Source organism: Zonotrichia albicollis, chromosome 17 (genome assembly GCF_047830755.1).
Source record: "Zonotrichia albicollis isolate bZonAlb1 chromosome 17, bZonAlb1.hap1, whole genome shotgun sequence".
NCBI lineage: Eukaryota > Metazoa > Chordata > Aves > Passeriformes > Passerellidae > Zonotrichia > Zonotrichia albicollis.
Genome location: NC_133835.1, coordinates 9253001 through 9269482, shown reverse-complemented (window position 1 = coordinate 9269482; position 16482 = coordinate 9253001). Strand labels below are relative to the sequence as shown.

Here is a 16482-nt window from a genome sequence, read left to right as displayed (position 1 = left end):
TGTCCTGCCTACGACCTGGAGGGCAGGACCGCAGGGAGGGCTCCCTGGAGGGGAAGATGACAGGCAGGACACTCAGCGCCTGCATCCTGGAGGGCAGGACAGGACGGCGGGCAGGACACGGTGCCCGCACGCCGGGGTGCGACAGAGGCCAAACAGCCCGGAGGTGCGGAGGGCAGCTCGGCACCCTGCCCGCATCCCGGGGAGGAAGCGCAGCGCAGCGCAGCCCTGCCCGCACCGGGCTCCGGCCGCACCTGCCCAGGTCAGCCCGGTGCGGGGGGCGCTGCCCCGTCCCGCCCTCCCGGAGCGGCGCCCCCGCCCGTCCTCCCGGTGCCGATCCCGGTGCCGGTCCCGGAACCAGGCGAGGCCGGAGCGGCCCGGTGACGGCGGTGAGGGGCGCGGGGCGGGCCGGGCCGGGCCGGGCGGGGCGGGGAGCGCGCATGAGCCGCGGCGGCGGCGGCGGCGGCGGCGGCGGCGAGGGGCGGGCGGGAGCGCGGCAGCGGAGCGCGGCGCTGCCGCGGGTGTGGGCGCGCCGGGAGCCCCGCACGGCGGCCCGGGGGCGGCGGGCGGCACCGCCTGGCCGGCCGGGGGGTGCCGGCCCTGCGCGCCCCGCACCGCGGCCCGGCCCGCCGAGGTAAGCACCGAGCGGCCCCCGGCCCGCCCGGCCCCGCGGCGGGGGACCCCCGCGCCCCGCTCCGCTCCGCTCCGCCCGCCGCCGCGTCGCCATTTTGCCGCTCGCTCTTCCCCTCCCGGAGCGCGGCCGGGCCGGGCCGGGCCCTCCGTCCCCTCGCTGCCGGGCCCGGCCCGCGGGGAAGCCCCGGCCGCCTCCCGGGGATGGGGCGCGGGCCCGCGGGGTGACAGGCCCGGGCGGCGCTGCCCGCGGGGTGACAGCGGGGAGGGGCAGCGAGGGGACGCGGGCGGCACGGCCGGGCCGGGAGGTGACAGGACAGAGGTTCCCCTGCCCGGGAGGTGACAGCGGCAGCGGGCAGGGCAGAGCTCCCCGCGCCCAGGAGGTGACAGCGGCAGCGAGCAGGGCAGAGCTCCCCGCACCCGCTGACCCCCGGGACAGGGGGCACCCCAGTGCCCGCGGCTCCGTGCGGGCTCATTGTCTGCCAGGCATGTGCGGGCGCTTCTCCCTTCTTCGTGTCAGTGCCCGGGGACGGAGAGGGGAGGGACGGGATAACGCGCCTCGAACAGAAACTTTACACCCTCAAAAGCCTCGTCTGCGCCTGGCCAGAGCCATGTGCGGCAGGAGCGGGGTGTGCGTGCCTCGGGTGAGGCTCTCCCTCGGTGGGTGTCACTCGGTTTGGGTGACAGCGGCGGGATGCGCCGTGTCCCTCCGGGGCTGCCCGGCTGCCTTGCCGTGCCCAGGGAGGCAGCGGCTGGCCGGGCTTCACCTGCCACGTGCTCCCCTCCCGGGGAAACCTCCAGTGAGGGCGATTCTTCGAAAGGAAGTCTCTCCCTCTGCTGCCTTGTCTTTATTCCCTGCAAGTTTCTCCCAGCATCTCCGGTTCTGCCAGGAGTTCATGGGAGGGATCACATCTCCTCTGACAGCGACAGGGATGGCAGTGCCCTTTGGCATCCATCATCTGTGCTGCCACACGGCTTGTCCTGGGACAGGCAGCTCCCTTGGTTTTTGGTGTTCCGTACTTCTGGAGCTGTTGGTAAATTATTGATGATAGGTGTTGCAGATTGACAGGTGACCAGGCAGTTGTCATGCAGCGAAGTCCATCCGTAGGGATGGGACTGAGGTGGGAATCCCGGCAGGAAAACTTGTGGTCAGGGTCTGCAGGTGACTTTCTTCTGGTAAGGATGTTGTGAGAGGGTCGCAGCCATCCCTGGCTATGTACATGCTCCTTCAGGCCTTATCCAAATTAATGAGCAGGCATTTGTGCATAGAATTATTTCCCCTTTCTCATTCTATGCCATATTTCCAGCTGCACAGGCCTGCCAGTGGCTTGGGAACAGTGCCTTTCATTCCCAAATGTCACTTTCCCTTTCCCACAGCCATGGTTTCCTCCTTACCCTTCTTCCCAGCAATACCAGCTTGGCCTTCACTCATCACATTTTGGGGCCAGCGTTCACAGGAGCTTTATTCCCTGGAGCTGGAGTGAGATGTTTCAAAAATGTTGCCACAAAGTTCTAAAAAGTTACCTGGAAAGAGCTGGAGACCTCATAAGATGCTACCCGGCCCAGCCTTCCCACACTACATCCCACCCCTGGCTCATGACCTGAACCTGTGCATACCTTCTCTTCCCATTACCAGTTGCAAAAGAGTTTTCAACAAAACCTTAAGGAAAGTGTGGAAGAGCACGGGCTGTTGCCTATTTTAAGTGTGTGTTACTCAAAAATGAGTGAGAAGTTTGAACATTACCAGAAACCCCCACAATGGGCTGATTTTTGCTCTGTGTCTTCTGGACAATTCCTCTGTGATCCCTGGGGTTGTTTCAGTGGCCAGGGAGTGGATTTTGGCTCTTGCTGACAGGTTTATGAGATTTTTATTTTTCATTTGGTTAAAAAATAATGGAGAAAATGCAAAGGAATATTTGGTGTGGAAAAACAGAAGATTCAGAACCTCTTAAGCTGGGCAGAGAGGATTCCTTTGAGGGGACAGATGTGTTCAGGGAGATGAGAGGTGTCCAGCTGCTGGAGCAGGGCTGAGCTGGGCACTTTGCATGTTTTGGGAAGGGAGAGTTGGGAGGATGCTCACTGGTGTGCAGTGTCATGAGGTGCAGGAGGAGAGCCCCAGAGATGTCAACAGGGTCTGTCCTGGCTGTCACTCTTTGCGTGTCACCTCAAGCTGGCCAGCGAGGCAAGGCAGGGAGGTTCTGTGCTCCATCCCTCACTGCATTTTGGCATTAGCCCTGGCTGGATAGAGGTGTCAGTTGTGTGGATTTCCCCTCGGTTTTCACCCCATTGTAAGTACAGAAATCTTGTCTTCAGCTTTCACTTCACTGGTTTTTCGTGAGTCTTTTTTTCCCCTTTTTCCTTTGAGCAGCTTGAGTCAGGGTTGCTCAGAGGTGCCAGGACCCAGCATGGGAAGGAAGGGGACTGGCACTTTTGTCCCTGGCGGACTGGGGACAGTAGCAGTGCCCACACTGGTGGGAGTGGAGCAGCAGTTTGGGAAGGAACACAGGGACTCCTCTCTGTGCCTGCTCCAGAGAGGAGCTGCTGTCAGGCAGGCTACAAACTCCTACCCAGCTCTCCCACCAAAAGAGCCCAAATTAGTTGAATCAGCGATGTTCAGCACCAAATGCCACAGAACCAGTTGCCAAGCTGGAATTTCTCACTTGATCCGATTAACCTTTGTGCCCATGCAAACAACCACATATGTGTCACCAGCCAAGCACATGCTGGAAGCTTTTGCCAGCTCTTGGAGCATGTGGGCTGCATCCCTCATGGAAAGTCCCTGATCCTACACGGAAAGTCCCTGGGGACACCTCAGAAAGAACTGCTGGACCCTCCTGTCCCATATGTTGGTGGCATGGCTGGCAATCTGGCCACACAGGAGATGCTCCTCCATCCTCTAGGCATGAGGACAGACAGGATGAGTGTGGATGCTTTTTGGAATCAGCTCCTTCAAGTTAAATGATGCTAAGCATGTGGGAGGAATTGCAGGTGATGAGTCAAATCCATGTTTTAAAAAACGCATGGGTGAACATCAGCATCCCGTCCCAGCCAAGATCTCAAGGCCATGGTGGTCCAAGGAATCTCTTCCCAAGGGCCTCATGTTCTCATTGTGGAGGCATGGAGGACTTCTTTTCCCCAAATCCATATATGGATCTCCATATCAATCTCCCAGAGCAGCCCCCATCCTCAGATGTGCCTTTGCTTGTGCTGTTGGGAGGGGAAGAAGGAACTTGAAGCCGGAGGCAGAGCCAGTCATGCCGTGGGCTTCCTCTTGGCACTGCTGAATGGAGGGGTGTCCTACTGCCCACTTCCATCAGGAGTGAGAGTGGGCCGTGTGCGATAATTCCTGACGTTCATAATTTATAGAGAAGCCAAATTGAATTATTAATACGAAAAATTCAGATAACATTAACAATTCTCAGTTTATAACAGTTTCCCATTAATAAGGAAAATTGGAAATTTATCATTACATCTGTTCATTAAAACTCACTATTTTTTTTTTTTTGCTTTTGGTGTCTTAAATGAAAGCGGAGAAATAAACGAAGAGGAAAAGCCATTTATTCACTCCTTCTCTGGGCAAAGCCAGCCCATAATTTTTAATAAAAGTCTTTGCCATTGTATGTGAAGGGGAAGCCAGGCTGTAATGAAAGCAGCTTTCCAGCCATGTCTGTGGCGTTCCTCAACTGTAGAACAAATACTCGGAAGCACGTCCCGTTTCTTCTCTTTGTGGGAATGTTGAAGCTGCGTGATGGTTTTCTCATTTCCCTCCCTCCCTCCCTCCCCAGCAGCTCTCCTTGCTTTCACCATGTGTTGTTCCCAGCTCCGAGGAGTGAATTTTAACGCCTCCCCTGCTTCTTTCAGAGATGGCGGATTCCTATACCTGTAAAGGTGGAAGGAAAACTGCAGGCTCTAACAAACCCACTGCCAGCAAAGAAAGCAGGACAGAGACAAGGATAAACCCACCGGCAGAGCTGCCCAAGCTGGGTAAGGAGCTGATTTGTCCTTTCAGTGGAGGTGGATGGGGCAGAGAGGATGAGCCCAGAGGCAGGATCTGAGGAGTGGCTGCCAAAACAAGTGGCCTGGATCTTGATGTGTCTGCTCCTCACTTTGACTCACCAGTGAGGGCTGTGCTGGCCAAAAAGCCCAGCTCTGAGAGCTGGTTGCTGGGAGCAGGAGGGGAGGGATGGAGATGGTCTCTCCCTTCGGAGAGGCGTGTGTCTGGCTTAACGAGATGGGTGTCTCGCCGCCCATTTATCGTGTTGGTAGCTAAGTGCTACATCAAAGGATGGAAAGGCTTAAATGAGTTCAGGCCATCTGCTGCCTCCCGTGTCGCGGCCCCCGGGATGGAGGCTTGCAGGCGTACAAGCCCCAGGGGACCCTCACACTAAGGGCTGTCACACTGATGGATGGCTGATTTCTCTATCCAGGAATCTCCAGGCACAAGGAGATTTTTCCTCCTGTCTTTTTATGCTGGGCAGATCCCCTCTATGAGAGAGGGTCCCACTGCCTTTACCTTGGTAAGGGCAGCTCTGGATGCTGAGGGGTGCCTGCACCCCTGGAGAGGGTTGGACCCCAGCGATGCAGCTCAGATGGGGCTTCCAAAATCAGTGGCTTTGTGGGGAAATGCGTGTGCCCTAAATGTTTCCCAGATGCCACTGTTACCTTGAGGGGATTAAAGCCATAATTGCAAACAGAGGAGGATAAGTTATTGCTAAAGGGAATGAACTCCAGCTGTCCGCAATATGAACACGCCTGTGTTCAGGAGACTGTTTTTCCCTGTGTCACATCTTATCAGCACCTCATTTGCAGGGGAGCTGGCATTGCCTTCTAGAGGGGTATCTCCATCCTTGCTAGGACAGAGAATGGCCAGCCTAGAGCTGAGGGCACAAGGCAGGGAGCAGGAGGCTGGGGCTGGGCAGCAGAATTATTGGGACATCAGTTCCTCTGGCACAGCTGGTGATTGTGCTGTGTCTGTTTGCAGGAAATGCAACCAGTGACAAAACTGAAGGCAGGAAGAAAGGAAGACCCAAGGCTGAGAACCAGGCGCTGAAAGACATCCCTGTAAGACCTCACACACTCCAGTCCCTGAGCCCTCCCTGCTTCACTCTGTCTGATGTGCCCTGCACTGTACACTCCAACCAGTCCTATTCCACTGTGGTTTAATCTTCAGAACAGCCTTGTCTTGGGCTGAGCAAGATCGTGGTCCCTCAACCCTACATGCAGGCCTCCATTACTTTCCAAAGCCCTGGTTAAGGAGCTGTACCCCTTTCCAGCTTCGCTTTCCCAGGGCCATGTCCAGATGACTGGATGCTGTCACAGCCATGCCAGGCTTGGCTAATGAGCCAGCAGCAATGGCAAGGGAGTGATTTATTCCCTGCAGAGTTGTGCAGTTTAATTCCTGCCTGGTAGCATGGACAACACATGGAGCAGTTTGTCATGAGAGCAGGGGCTTGGGGTGATTTACGGACTAGATGAAATGTGGGGTGATTAAATCAGCCAGGTGACTTCAGGCCTGATTTATTCCCCAGCCTGGTAGGGAGTGTGTTTGTGTGCTCTGGGAAGCACAGCAAGGTAAAGCCTCAGCAGGAATCATTAGCCTGTGGAGCCTGCAGCATCTGTCCCAGCAGCTCTCACTGGAGTGAGCACTGATACACTGAAACACATCTCTGGGGTCCTCTTTAGGACTGGTGGTGGAAGGTGGAAAGGATGGATGGGAAAGATCAGAGGTCCCCTGTGCTCTCCCAGCTCCCTTGGGATGCATCAGCACATACACACAGGCACAGGGTGCTCTTCACTCAGCTATCTCTTGTTTCTCCTGTTCCCAGCTCCCCCTGATGAACCAGTGGAAGGACGAATTCAAAGCCCACTCCAGGGTGAAATGTCCCAATTCAGGCTGCTGGCTGGAGTTCCCCAGCATTTATGGCTTGAAGTACCACTATCAGCGCTGCCAGGGGGTAAGGAGACTGCAGAACTGTCTGTCCTTTCCAGGGGCTGGCTCTTGAATTGCCATCTGCAGGGTAAAGCTGCTCTCAGGCCTTAAACACCAGGAAAAACATGAGGTTAAAATGAGGAAATGGGGAGGGCAGAGGTGGGCCAGGAGCAGTTTGTGAGGTGAGTGTGTGGGAGGGACTGAGATCTCTGCAGCTCAATGTGAGGTCTGGCCCAGAGGGATCATGGACTCTGGGTAATCGTTTGGAAGGGCAGAAGGGTATTACACATGATTTATGTTCCTGCCTATGTCAGAAAAAGCCTCTCTTTTGTGATCTAACATCTGTGCTCACCTGCCTCTCCCTGCTCCTCTCAGGGTGCAATTTCAGAGAAGCTGACATACTCGTGCTCATACTGCGAAGCTGCCTTCACCTCCAAAACCCAGCTGGAAAAGCATCGCCTCTGGAATCACTTGGACCGGCCAGTGCCAACCAGCAAAGCAGAAAACAAAGTGCCCAAGGCCATTGGGAAGAGCAGTGGAAAGAAAAGGTACCAGGCTGTGGCTGGGCTGCATGGCAGTGGCACGGGGATGGTTGGGAGAAGGGGAACATGCCTGCCTCCATTCCTACAACCTGGGCTGGCGAGGGGGGAGAGGTGTCAGGACACTTGTCTAACAAGCCCTCTTTAAACAAGCCCTCTGTGCTTTGCCCTAGACCTGCTGAGAGTTCAGCTTGCCCCACCATCCATCCCAAACAGGCAAAGACGGAAAAAGCCGTGGCCCAGGAGCACGCGGAGAACGGCGAGTGCCTGGCGGAGAGCCGGGAGAGCAAGGAGTTCCAGATTGCAGCAGCTGAGGCCATGGCAGCTGCCACCCCCACGGCCAAGTCCTCCAGTGGCAAGGATGTCGGGCAGCAGCGGGGCAGCCAGGCCTCCCTGCAGGAGGAAGACCCCGAGAGGATGAAGCACAGTAAGATTAGAGCCCAGGGCTACGCTGCTTCAGAAGGTGTCCCACGGGAAGGGGATCTGCTGCAGCCAACACTGCTGAGAGTGTCTCTGAATGCAAGGGGTGGCCAAGCCTTGTTTCCAGACCTTGATAACTTGCCCTGCTCTCCAGTTTCTTGCAGCTTCACTGGGAGTCAAAACCCCATTGTAGCTGTGGTGGAAATATTTCTAGAGGACCTGTGTGATGGTTGGATTCAATGATCTTAGAGATCTTTCCAACCTTAACAATCCTATGATAGGATTGGAAATGGGTTGAATTCCTGGCAGCACAGCAAGCTGCCGTGTCAGCCTGTCTGTCCTCTCTGAGTGTGTGAGGTTAAACCAGGATGGTTCTGGCAAACCCGTCTTCCTGAAGGATTGGGGCAGGGTGAGGAATCTATCTGTCCATGGCCACTGCTGAGCTGCTGTAGGGCAGTGGTTGTCCCCACTATGGTTTCCACTGCTTGCAACACCAAAGCAAACCACCACAGCCACATAGCCACATGTGGGAGCTGCTTAGCTTTTGCACTAGACAGAGCCACCACTTTCACTCATTGAATTAAACCTGAATAACAGATTTATCCTGGTTTTGTGGAGTGAGAAGCAGCAGTCTGTTGGTGTTTAGTGGGTGGGTGCTTCATCTGACAGCCTTTGACCCACTCCTAACAGTGAGTGTGTGCCCACCCCATGCCCCAGGACTGATGAATCCCCCTGGCAGTACAGTTATTTGACCAAATCTCTCTCTCTGTTTCTCTCTTTTGAGTCAGGAAGGAAACAGAAAACTCCTAAGAAGTTTACGGGGGAGCAGCCATCCATCTCGGGGACATTTGGACTGAAAGGTAATGCAGGACAACTCTGGGCAGCTGTAGGTTGTACCTTCTCCCTGGGGCATTGCAGGGAAGTCCCTTTCCCAAGGGAAGGGCTACTTGTGGTGGAGCCAAAGCCTGAGGATCTCACACTGGAGGAGCTGGCACCTTTTACCATGAGATAGCCATAAAGGGAGTGAAAAGCAGCAGCAGAGCTGGGACTGATTAACCCAGTCCGCTCTGCTCTGGAGCTTGGCACTGGGAAATGAGGGCACAGAGGAAAGGATCTGGGCATGTTCGTGTGTAACACAAGAGTAATGAGCTGCTGACACCAGTGAGATATGAGAAACATCATCTCACCAGCATCCCACCATGCTGCGTGCCGCAGCGCTTCCAGCGGCGTCAGAAGGAACTCTGCTGCGTAGAGCGGCTCGTGACGCACCCATCCCTCAGCCTCCATCTCCTGGGCTGGTCGCCCACGTTCAGGAGAATGAATCCAAGGCAGAGGAGACATGTTGCCGGGATGTTTGCTGAGACGAGGCCCGGGAATTGGCTGCTGCAGCCTGACAAAGCAAGAGCAAGTGGGACTTTGGTCATGCTCCATAAATACACCCAAATGGGCTCGGGAAGGAGGGGGAAATCCTGGAGCATCCCTGGAATGAGAGCAACTGGATTCAGGCTGACTATGAGATATGTTCAGCCAGAGAAATAGGAAGCAGATTTCCAGGCACTGCAGGAGGCAGCACCTTCCAGTATGAGGCACTCGGGGGAGAGGCACTAATGGCTTTGAAGGAATTGAGCACTGACAAGCAGGCTGGATGTGGTCTCTGTGATTTCATTTCCTCTGGCTCCTGGGAAGTCTGGGCTTGTTTCCCTTATCCTCCCCACAGAGGCGCTGCTGGAGACTGAACCATCTGCTGTGGGTTCCTGGAGAACAAGGTGTGCCCATGACCCAGTGCCTCAGATGGGAGGTGAAGATGGGGCAGGGGTCTGCCTGTGCTCCCCAAGCTCCATGTGGCAGTCACTGCCCAAAGACCGGGGTGCCCCAGCACGTCATGGGGTGCTGTCTCCATTCAGGCCCTGGGTTTGCAAGAGTCACAACCCCAGGTTTAGGGGGATGTGGATCTGACCCTGGTAGTCCCCTCATTGCCACCAGCACCTTCTGTGGAAGCACAGGCACTGGGCTGAGCTGCACATGGATTTGGGGATTCAGGGGAGTTAAACAGCCCTTCCAGCACAGGAACATCAGGAACATCCCTTTTACAAACTGAACTTGCTGTTCCAATTCCCCCTTTCAGTTTGTTGCAAAACACCCTATTCTCTTCACCCCAGCCTGTCCGCCTGGCTGGAGGGATCCTACCTCACTTTGCCACGGAGTTTCCATAGTTCATAAACTTGTGTTGGGAAAAATGATGCTGTTTGTAAAACACCACAAGCTGTTAGAATATTGCTTGTCATAATTATGGACCTGAGCCTACATGTACAGCCTTGGCAGATATGCAGCCAGCTCAGTGTCCCTGGCTTAGAGGGAGAGATTTTTTTACCTGTTAAATGTGAGTTGCTCTGAAGGCATTAAAGTAAGTAGTGAACAAAAATCCTCTTTCTTTACAGGTCTTGTCAAAGCAGAGGACAAAGCAAAAGCTCATCGAGCCAAGAAGCTGGAGGGAAATGCCAACATGGAGGAGCTGAAAAAGAAACCTCCAGGAGTTGGTGTGAAGAAGGAAACGCCTGTGCATCCACCAGCAGGTGAGGCTGGTGGGGGCAAAGCACAGGCAGCAGCTCTGTGTGCAGTTTAGCTCCTTTTCTGTGCATTGCCCCAAGCCTGCATGACCCCTACCTTCATGCCTCCATCCCACCTTCACCTGCAGCTTGTGGTCCCCACACCCTCTTGGCCCAGCGGGTTGTTTGCTGAGTGAGTTTTCTGTCAGGTTTGTCAGGAGAACCAGCACAAAGTCAGAGGTAGGAGCACACAGCTCCTGCCCTTTTGAGCTATAACACAGATGAGGAAACAGCCACTGCTGCTAAAATATTGGTGCTGCCACAACTGACGTCCTGAGGAGCACCTTACCTTCAGTTCACTGCCAGGTCAATGTGATGGAAGTGCTGGGAGTTGAGAGCCAAGTTCCACCTGGCTTCACTGTGAGTCAGCATGTGACCCATGTGATGATGGCATTTTTCTAACATCATTCCCATGAATGACACCAGTGCATAACTGTGAGCATAATTATTCCTTCCCTGAGCCTCGAGGTGCAGCCTACACCCAGCACAGGTTGCTTGCTTTCCCTGAGAGCTCTGACAGCAGGAGGAACGCAGGATGTGCAAGATAAACACAGCTGCAGTGCCTTGCACTGCTTTCAAATTCAAATAAACGACTCTCTGATCTCACAGCCATGCAAGAGCATCCAAATAAACAGACTTGGCGGATTTTATTCAGCCCAGGCTTCCCTTGCTGGAAGGCCAGTGCTGCTCTGCTGAGAACACAGTGTGAACTCTGGGCCTGGGAGCTGCTTTTGGCCCCACATATCTCTTATTTTGGGTTTTTTTAAGGCTAGTCACAGCCATTCAAATAAACAGATGCCTGGAAGCCAGCAGTCCCCAGCTTCCTCCGTGTCTGTCAGAAGAGGATTGCCAGGGAAGCTTTCCAGGCACACGTCCGGATGGAGCTGAGACGCTCACCTTTGTTTCACTCCCGCTAATTGTTTCACTTGGCAGGGGGAAGTTATTCCAAGCAGGGCAGGATCAGGGGGCTGAGGGCATCATCATCTTTTTATAACTCCCAGTGTGCAAGATAGTAGAGTGGTTGGAAAAGACCTGGGTCTTTCCCCAGGTCATCAGGTCTGGTAACTCCATGTAAAATTGACCCAGTGACCCAGTTTACTTGGGCAGCTGCAGGAGAGTGGGAGAGGGAGAGCTGCATGGTTCATGTTCAGTTTTGGCTTTGCCTGGGAGAGCCTATCTCTTTTTTTAATATCAGGAACTTTCCCACTTCACTGCTTTTCAACTTATCAAATCAAGCAGCCGAGGCAGATCGGATGTAACACCTCTCTTCTCTCCCTCACCAGCAAACCCCGAGGACCAGTGGCAGCGGGAGATCAGCGAGAAGGGGGAAGTTTGCTGTCCAACCTGCAGTGTTATAACTAGGAAGACTATTGTGGGACTCAAGAAACACATGGATGTCTGCCAGAAAGTAAGGCCTTGCTTTATTCAAACACAAGAATTTTGAAGGGGAATGGATGTGTTTGTGTGCCTCTCATAAATGTGCAGTGATGCCCCTAAAACCTTTCTCAACTGTGTTTGATAGAAGACTTGTTGGTCATCTTCAGCTTGATGGCTGGCTTGCATTGACCCAGAGGGATTTGGACACTAATTCTCAGCAATTCTGAATCCCTTTGCCCCAGTGTCTCAACAGAGTCAGGCATTTCTAGTAGCTAAAGGAATAGTTTTAAGGTTGGAGAGATTGTTGGGGCTGTCTCTAATCTGGCCTCCTCTGGAGCCCTGGCTGTGGGGTTTCACTGTGTGCTGTGCCTTGTATCAGACCAGATAAACTGGTTGCATGAGAGCGTGTCTCAGGGAGACTCTGAGCCTGGATGTGCTCAGGCAGGCTGTCAGGATGCAGGAGTTCAGTAATGGTGCAGTGAAAAATTGTCTCTGTGCCACTCCACCATCCATCAGAGCACAGGATTACATCTTCATCCGTCACCTGGCGGAGCCGTCGCCACAGAAAGCCAACGTGGGATCGATGCCTCCTGCTTTGAAAATATGTGGCTGGGCTTTGATTCCACATTCATTTGCTGTGAATGCTTCCCCAGCCATTGCCTTGCTGTTGATACAGCAGTGGGAGGCTGCTCTCCCTCCCAAACCCCATCCTACAGCAACGCTGGGCAGAATCCTGCCGCCTCCAATATCCTCCTGGCCTCAGTGAAGTGGGGATCCTGGCCATCATTGGTCATATTTCCTCCACTTTGGAGCATCTCCCAGGCCAGGCTGGCTGTGTGCAGGCTGCACAGCCAGATGACCTGCTGAGCAGGGCTCTGCTGGAGCAGTCAGCGGTGTCTTCCATGCTCGAAATATGCCAGCCCTATATTCAGCTGAAGATTTCGGGCTCCAGCCCTTGGAGTGGGTGTTCTGTCACACTTCCTGAGAGGGAGAGTCCTTGCCAGAGCTGGCTGTGCTGCTCTGGGAGCTAGGATGCTTCATGGAAACCAGACAGGACAGTCCCTAAGCTCCAGGTGTGTGACCAGAGGTCCAGCTCTCAGCATTTCATCTCTGAGATGAACCTGTGGCACAACCTGAGTGAGACCCTGCTGCTACAGCCACGTGGGATGCCTATCAGAGCCAGCCTGGGGTTGAGGCACCCCCTCTTTTTAATGACTGATATATTCCTTAGCTGGACAATGGGGAAAGGATGTGCAGGCTCCCAAAACTCTTATTAAGAAAAAAGGAGCAGTCTGCACTAAGCAGTCTGCTTAGGGACTTGTTTCCTTTGGTTTTGGAAAGGAAATAAGGGATAAAGAGGGTTGCAACGTGCTTGGGCCTGAAGGAGGCAAGGGCAGTTATATACTCCTGGTATCCCAGGTGGGAGAGCTTGTTAGAATCTGGACATGGTATGTGTTTAAGTGTTGACCAGAGGAGTAAATCCCAGGTTAGCTGCTAGTGGCATATAATGGGTCAAGGAGCTGTTAGCATCCACCTTGTTAGGATGAAGTGCTTGGTTCTGGGACAAGATTAACTGATGGGAGTGCAGGTACCATGAGTCACTCCCAATTGACTGCAGTGAGTCTATTCTTCATTTTCCCGGAGTTCCATAATGAGGAGAGATTTGCAGATCCATCTTCATTGCCTCTTCAGCTTTTAGTTCAGTCTTGCTTCACCTCCACCACTCTCCCTTCAATCATCTGGCAGGAGAAGCAGGAATGACCACGGCTGGCCAGGCACTGGCTCCCTGTCGAGATACTCTGTCTCCTGGTGCCCAGAGCATGAACCTCCTGAACCAGTAAATTCTGGTCCCTGCCTCAGTAAAAGCCAAGATCTGTTCACCCACTGTGCAAGTGCCCCTTGTACCTCAGGGTGTGCAGTTAATGCATCTCCCCATACACTCAGGAGGTCGAGCTGGGTCAAACAGCAGGGCAATGAGAGGTAGAAAATATCCTCCTCTGATTGTGTCCTTAATTTCACACAGCCCAGGCACCCAGAAATTGCACTGTATGCCAGGATCTGTCTTACTTAACAGGACTGCAAAGCACAGTCCACTGGCATTGGTAGATCACACAGTCCACTGGCATTGGTAGATCAAAGCTTCTTCTCTCTCTAACCCTTTAACAGGAAGAGTAAGACGCCAGATCCAGATGTTTTCAGCCAGTGAGGCTTTAAATCTAAATCCAAAATGGAATGTTTTCCAAAAATTGGGGCATGTGGATTTGATAACAGTGTCCAGGACAACAGAGAGAAAGCTCTGAGCTGCAGACAGGGCCTGGGATGGAAAACAGGGGTGCTGTGTTGCCTGCTGGGTCCCACCACTGGGGTACTGCTGCAGCAACAGCCACCCATGGGGTTATTGACCAGCAGCTGCAGCCCTTGGGAGGATGTCGCCTGTCTGGTGACTTGCCTTTAATTCCTTCAGCTGCAGGATGCCTTGAAGTGTCAGCACTGCAAAAAGCAGTTCAAGTCCAAAGCTGGGCTGAATTACCACACCATGGCTGAACACGTCAGCAAGGTAAGGGAGCTGGGCTGTGCTCGTCTTGTGCCTCCTTTCTCCGTGCAGGTGAGGAAGCCATCCATCAAAACTCCTCTCTCCATGATCTTTGTAAAGGAGGGATCCACCTTTGGACCATTTCACACACTGCTCAGCCAGGATGGTGGCCTTCCCCCTTCCTCCTCTGGTAGTGAGTTAGGCTCCTGTTGATCCTGATAAGTAGAGCAGAGGACTGGAAAAATAAAACAGGGTTTCAGATCCCAGTATGGGGAAGATCTGGTGAGTATGGTGAGGTGGATTTTGAGTGGCAAAGCTCTGCCTCCAAAACTGTGCCTGCAAATCTGGGACTGATGGGTTCTGCCTTGCACAAATCTCTAAATCTGATCTTTAGCTCTTCAATGTGCATGGGAGAAGCAGCCACAAAATTTATCGTGAATAAATTTTGTACATCTCTGAGATACCAGGGCAAGGCATAACTACATTTCTATATGTCCCATGCTTACCAGTTGTGACTTGTCTTTTACCTGTGCCTTAATCTCCTGCTCTTCAATCTTGCTGGTGAATCCTCTGTGCAGGAACTGTTCCTGGGTTTCTCAGCTGGCCCTTTGGGTGTGATCACAAAAAAGGCCTGAGCAGATCCAGCACATACCAACGAAGCAGTGGGAGATCCAGCTCTCCTAATGAGAGGTTCCCTCCAGCCCAGGGCAGCTCCCTGCAAGGCAGGGCTTTACCATCCACTCCTGGCACAGAGGACATGAGTAAATGGTTGACTCTGTCGCTTCTGTTACTTCCTTGTTTCCAGCCTGTTCCTGTGGAAACCGCTGGACTTGGTGAACAGGAAGAGCGGGAAAGGCTGAGGAAAGTGCTAAAGCAGATGGGAAAACTGAAATGCCCCAATGAGGTACGAGAACAATTCTTGTTTCTCGTTCTGTGAAAAAGTGGAAGGAGAGAGTCCCATGCAGAAGGGGACATGTACTCTGCAGGCATCCCTTGGCATGTGCTCAATGTTTCCACCTTAGCTCAGCCATCCCAATCCCTGTCCTAGTGGCTCTGTGCCCTCCAGCAACAGGACAGCCCTGCAGGAGGGTGGGCACAGGGCAGACTGAGGAGCGCTGGAGGGCAGGTTCTGCCTCCTGAGCTCAGGAAGGAGCACAGCCTGTCCTGGGCACAGCATAAAACCAAACCACACCAAAAGCAGAGCCAGCGGGTTGCAGACAAGTCACGAACAGGTAAGGGAGGCGTGTGGCAGAGGTTTGTCCCGCGGGTGTGCTTTGCTGTCCGTGCAGGCAGCGCCTCCCCAGTGCCTTCCCCTCCTGCTGCCTGCTGTGTGTCTGTCCAGAGAGCTCTGTCCGTGTGTTTGGGCAGGGAGTGCCGGGGCGGGGACAGCTCCTCCTGTCCCTCCAGGGCATTGTCTGTTGTGCTTGTGCCTGGCTCTTTGGGAACTGTCAAATTCCCCAGCACTTGGATGGGATGGGTTGGCAGAGCTGCTCTTCAGAGTGGTCTCCTTGGGAATGTTCCTCCCTGGAGAAACGGCACCCCAACCTTATGGCCACGTGAAACCCCAACCCTCCTTAACCCTCCCCTTCTCCCCATCTCCATAGGGCTGCGTGGCCAATTTCTCCAGCCTGATGGGCTACCAGTACCACCAGAAGCGGTGTGGCAAGCAGCTTGCCGAGGCCGACAAGCCCGTGTTCAGCTGCCCACACTGCGGCAAGAAGTACAAATCCAAGGCTGGCCACGACTATCATGTGCGGTCAGAGCACACGGCCTCGGTGAGCCCCCCGGAGGTCCCCGCGGCCCGAGGAGCGGGGCCATCCCCCCCCGGGGGGGACTGCAGAGCTGCGGAGCCCGTGGGCAGGACTGAGCCGGGCAGGGCCGGGCCGGGCAAGGCAGGTGCAGCCGTCGGGCCGGTGTTGTTTTCTCCCTCAAATCACCATGATGTGTGTTGTACCATGCAGTGCTGTGGGGAACAGGGTGCACCCTCCTCCACCCCTTCAAAAATGTTGTTTTATGGGAGTGGTCAGCAGCATTGCCTTTCCCCAGTGCCCACAGGGCTTTGCTGCAGCCCACCCTGCATCTATGCTGTGCAGGAATAAAAAACCAGACCTCAGGCCGCTCCCTCACAAGCGCCGGCTGCTTGCCAGTGCTGGGGTGGCAGGCTCTATCCCTGGGGAGCATCCCTTTCTGTTCTGTTGATCCCTACTGACAGTGCATCCAACGCTAATCACTCCCTAAATCTAATAACTGGAGACATTTATACCCGTGGGAGCACGGAGGGACACAGCCTATGGCTGCTGCTGGGCTCAGGGAGGCGGCTGCTCCCCTTGCTCCCATGCTCCAGGGCAGAGGCACAAAGCAAGCCTGGAAACACACAGCCCCAATCCCAGCATCCCCATCCTGGGGCCGGAGAGCTCACTTGTTCTCTTGTCATGCCCTCCCTGACTCTGT

General features: G+C 54.4%; 1 protein-coding gene across 4 annotated transcripts in view; it reads left to right on the top strand.

Annotated features, from left to right (window-relative positions):
- Nucleotides 1-235: 235 nt before the first annotated feature.
- Nucleotides 236-16482, top strand: part of ZNF512B (zinc finger protein 512B) — a 30034-nt gene continuing 13787 nt past the window's right edge. The window contains exons 1-12 of one of the 4 annotated variants that reach the window (XM_074553822.1): nt 236-386; nt 4489-4611; nt 5609-5688; nt 6453-6581; nt 6932-7104; nt 7269-7522; nt 8304-8375; nt 9954-10088; nt 11405-11529; nt 13963-14055; nt 14837-14935; nt 15636-15923. In XM_074553822.1, coding sequence (XP_074409923.1) covers nt 4491-4611; nt 5609-5688; nt 6453-6581; nt 6932-7104; nt 7269-7522; nt 8304-8375; nt 9954-10088; nt 11405-11529; nt 13963-14055; nt 14837-14935; nt 15636-15923 — 1569 coding nt within the window. In that variant the 5' untranslated portion in view covers nt 236-386; nt 4489-4490. Of the gene's footprint in view, nt 387-469; nt 632-4488; nt 4612-5608; nt 5689-6452; nt 6582-6931; nt 7105-7268; nt 7523-8303; nt 8376-9953; nt 10089-11404; nt 11530-13962; nt 14056-14836; nt 14936-15635; nt 15924-16482 lie in introns of those variants that run through there. The other 3 variants (XM_074553825.1, XM_074553824.1, XM_074553823.1) reach the window with 3 other exon arrangements.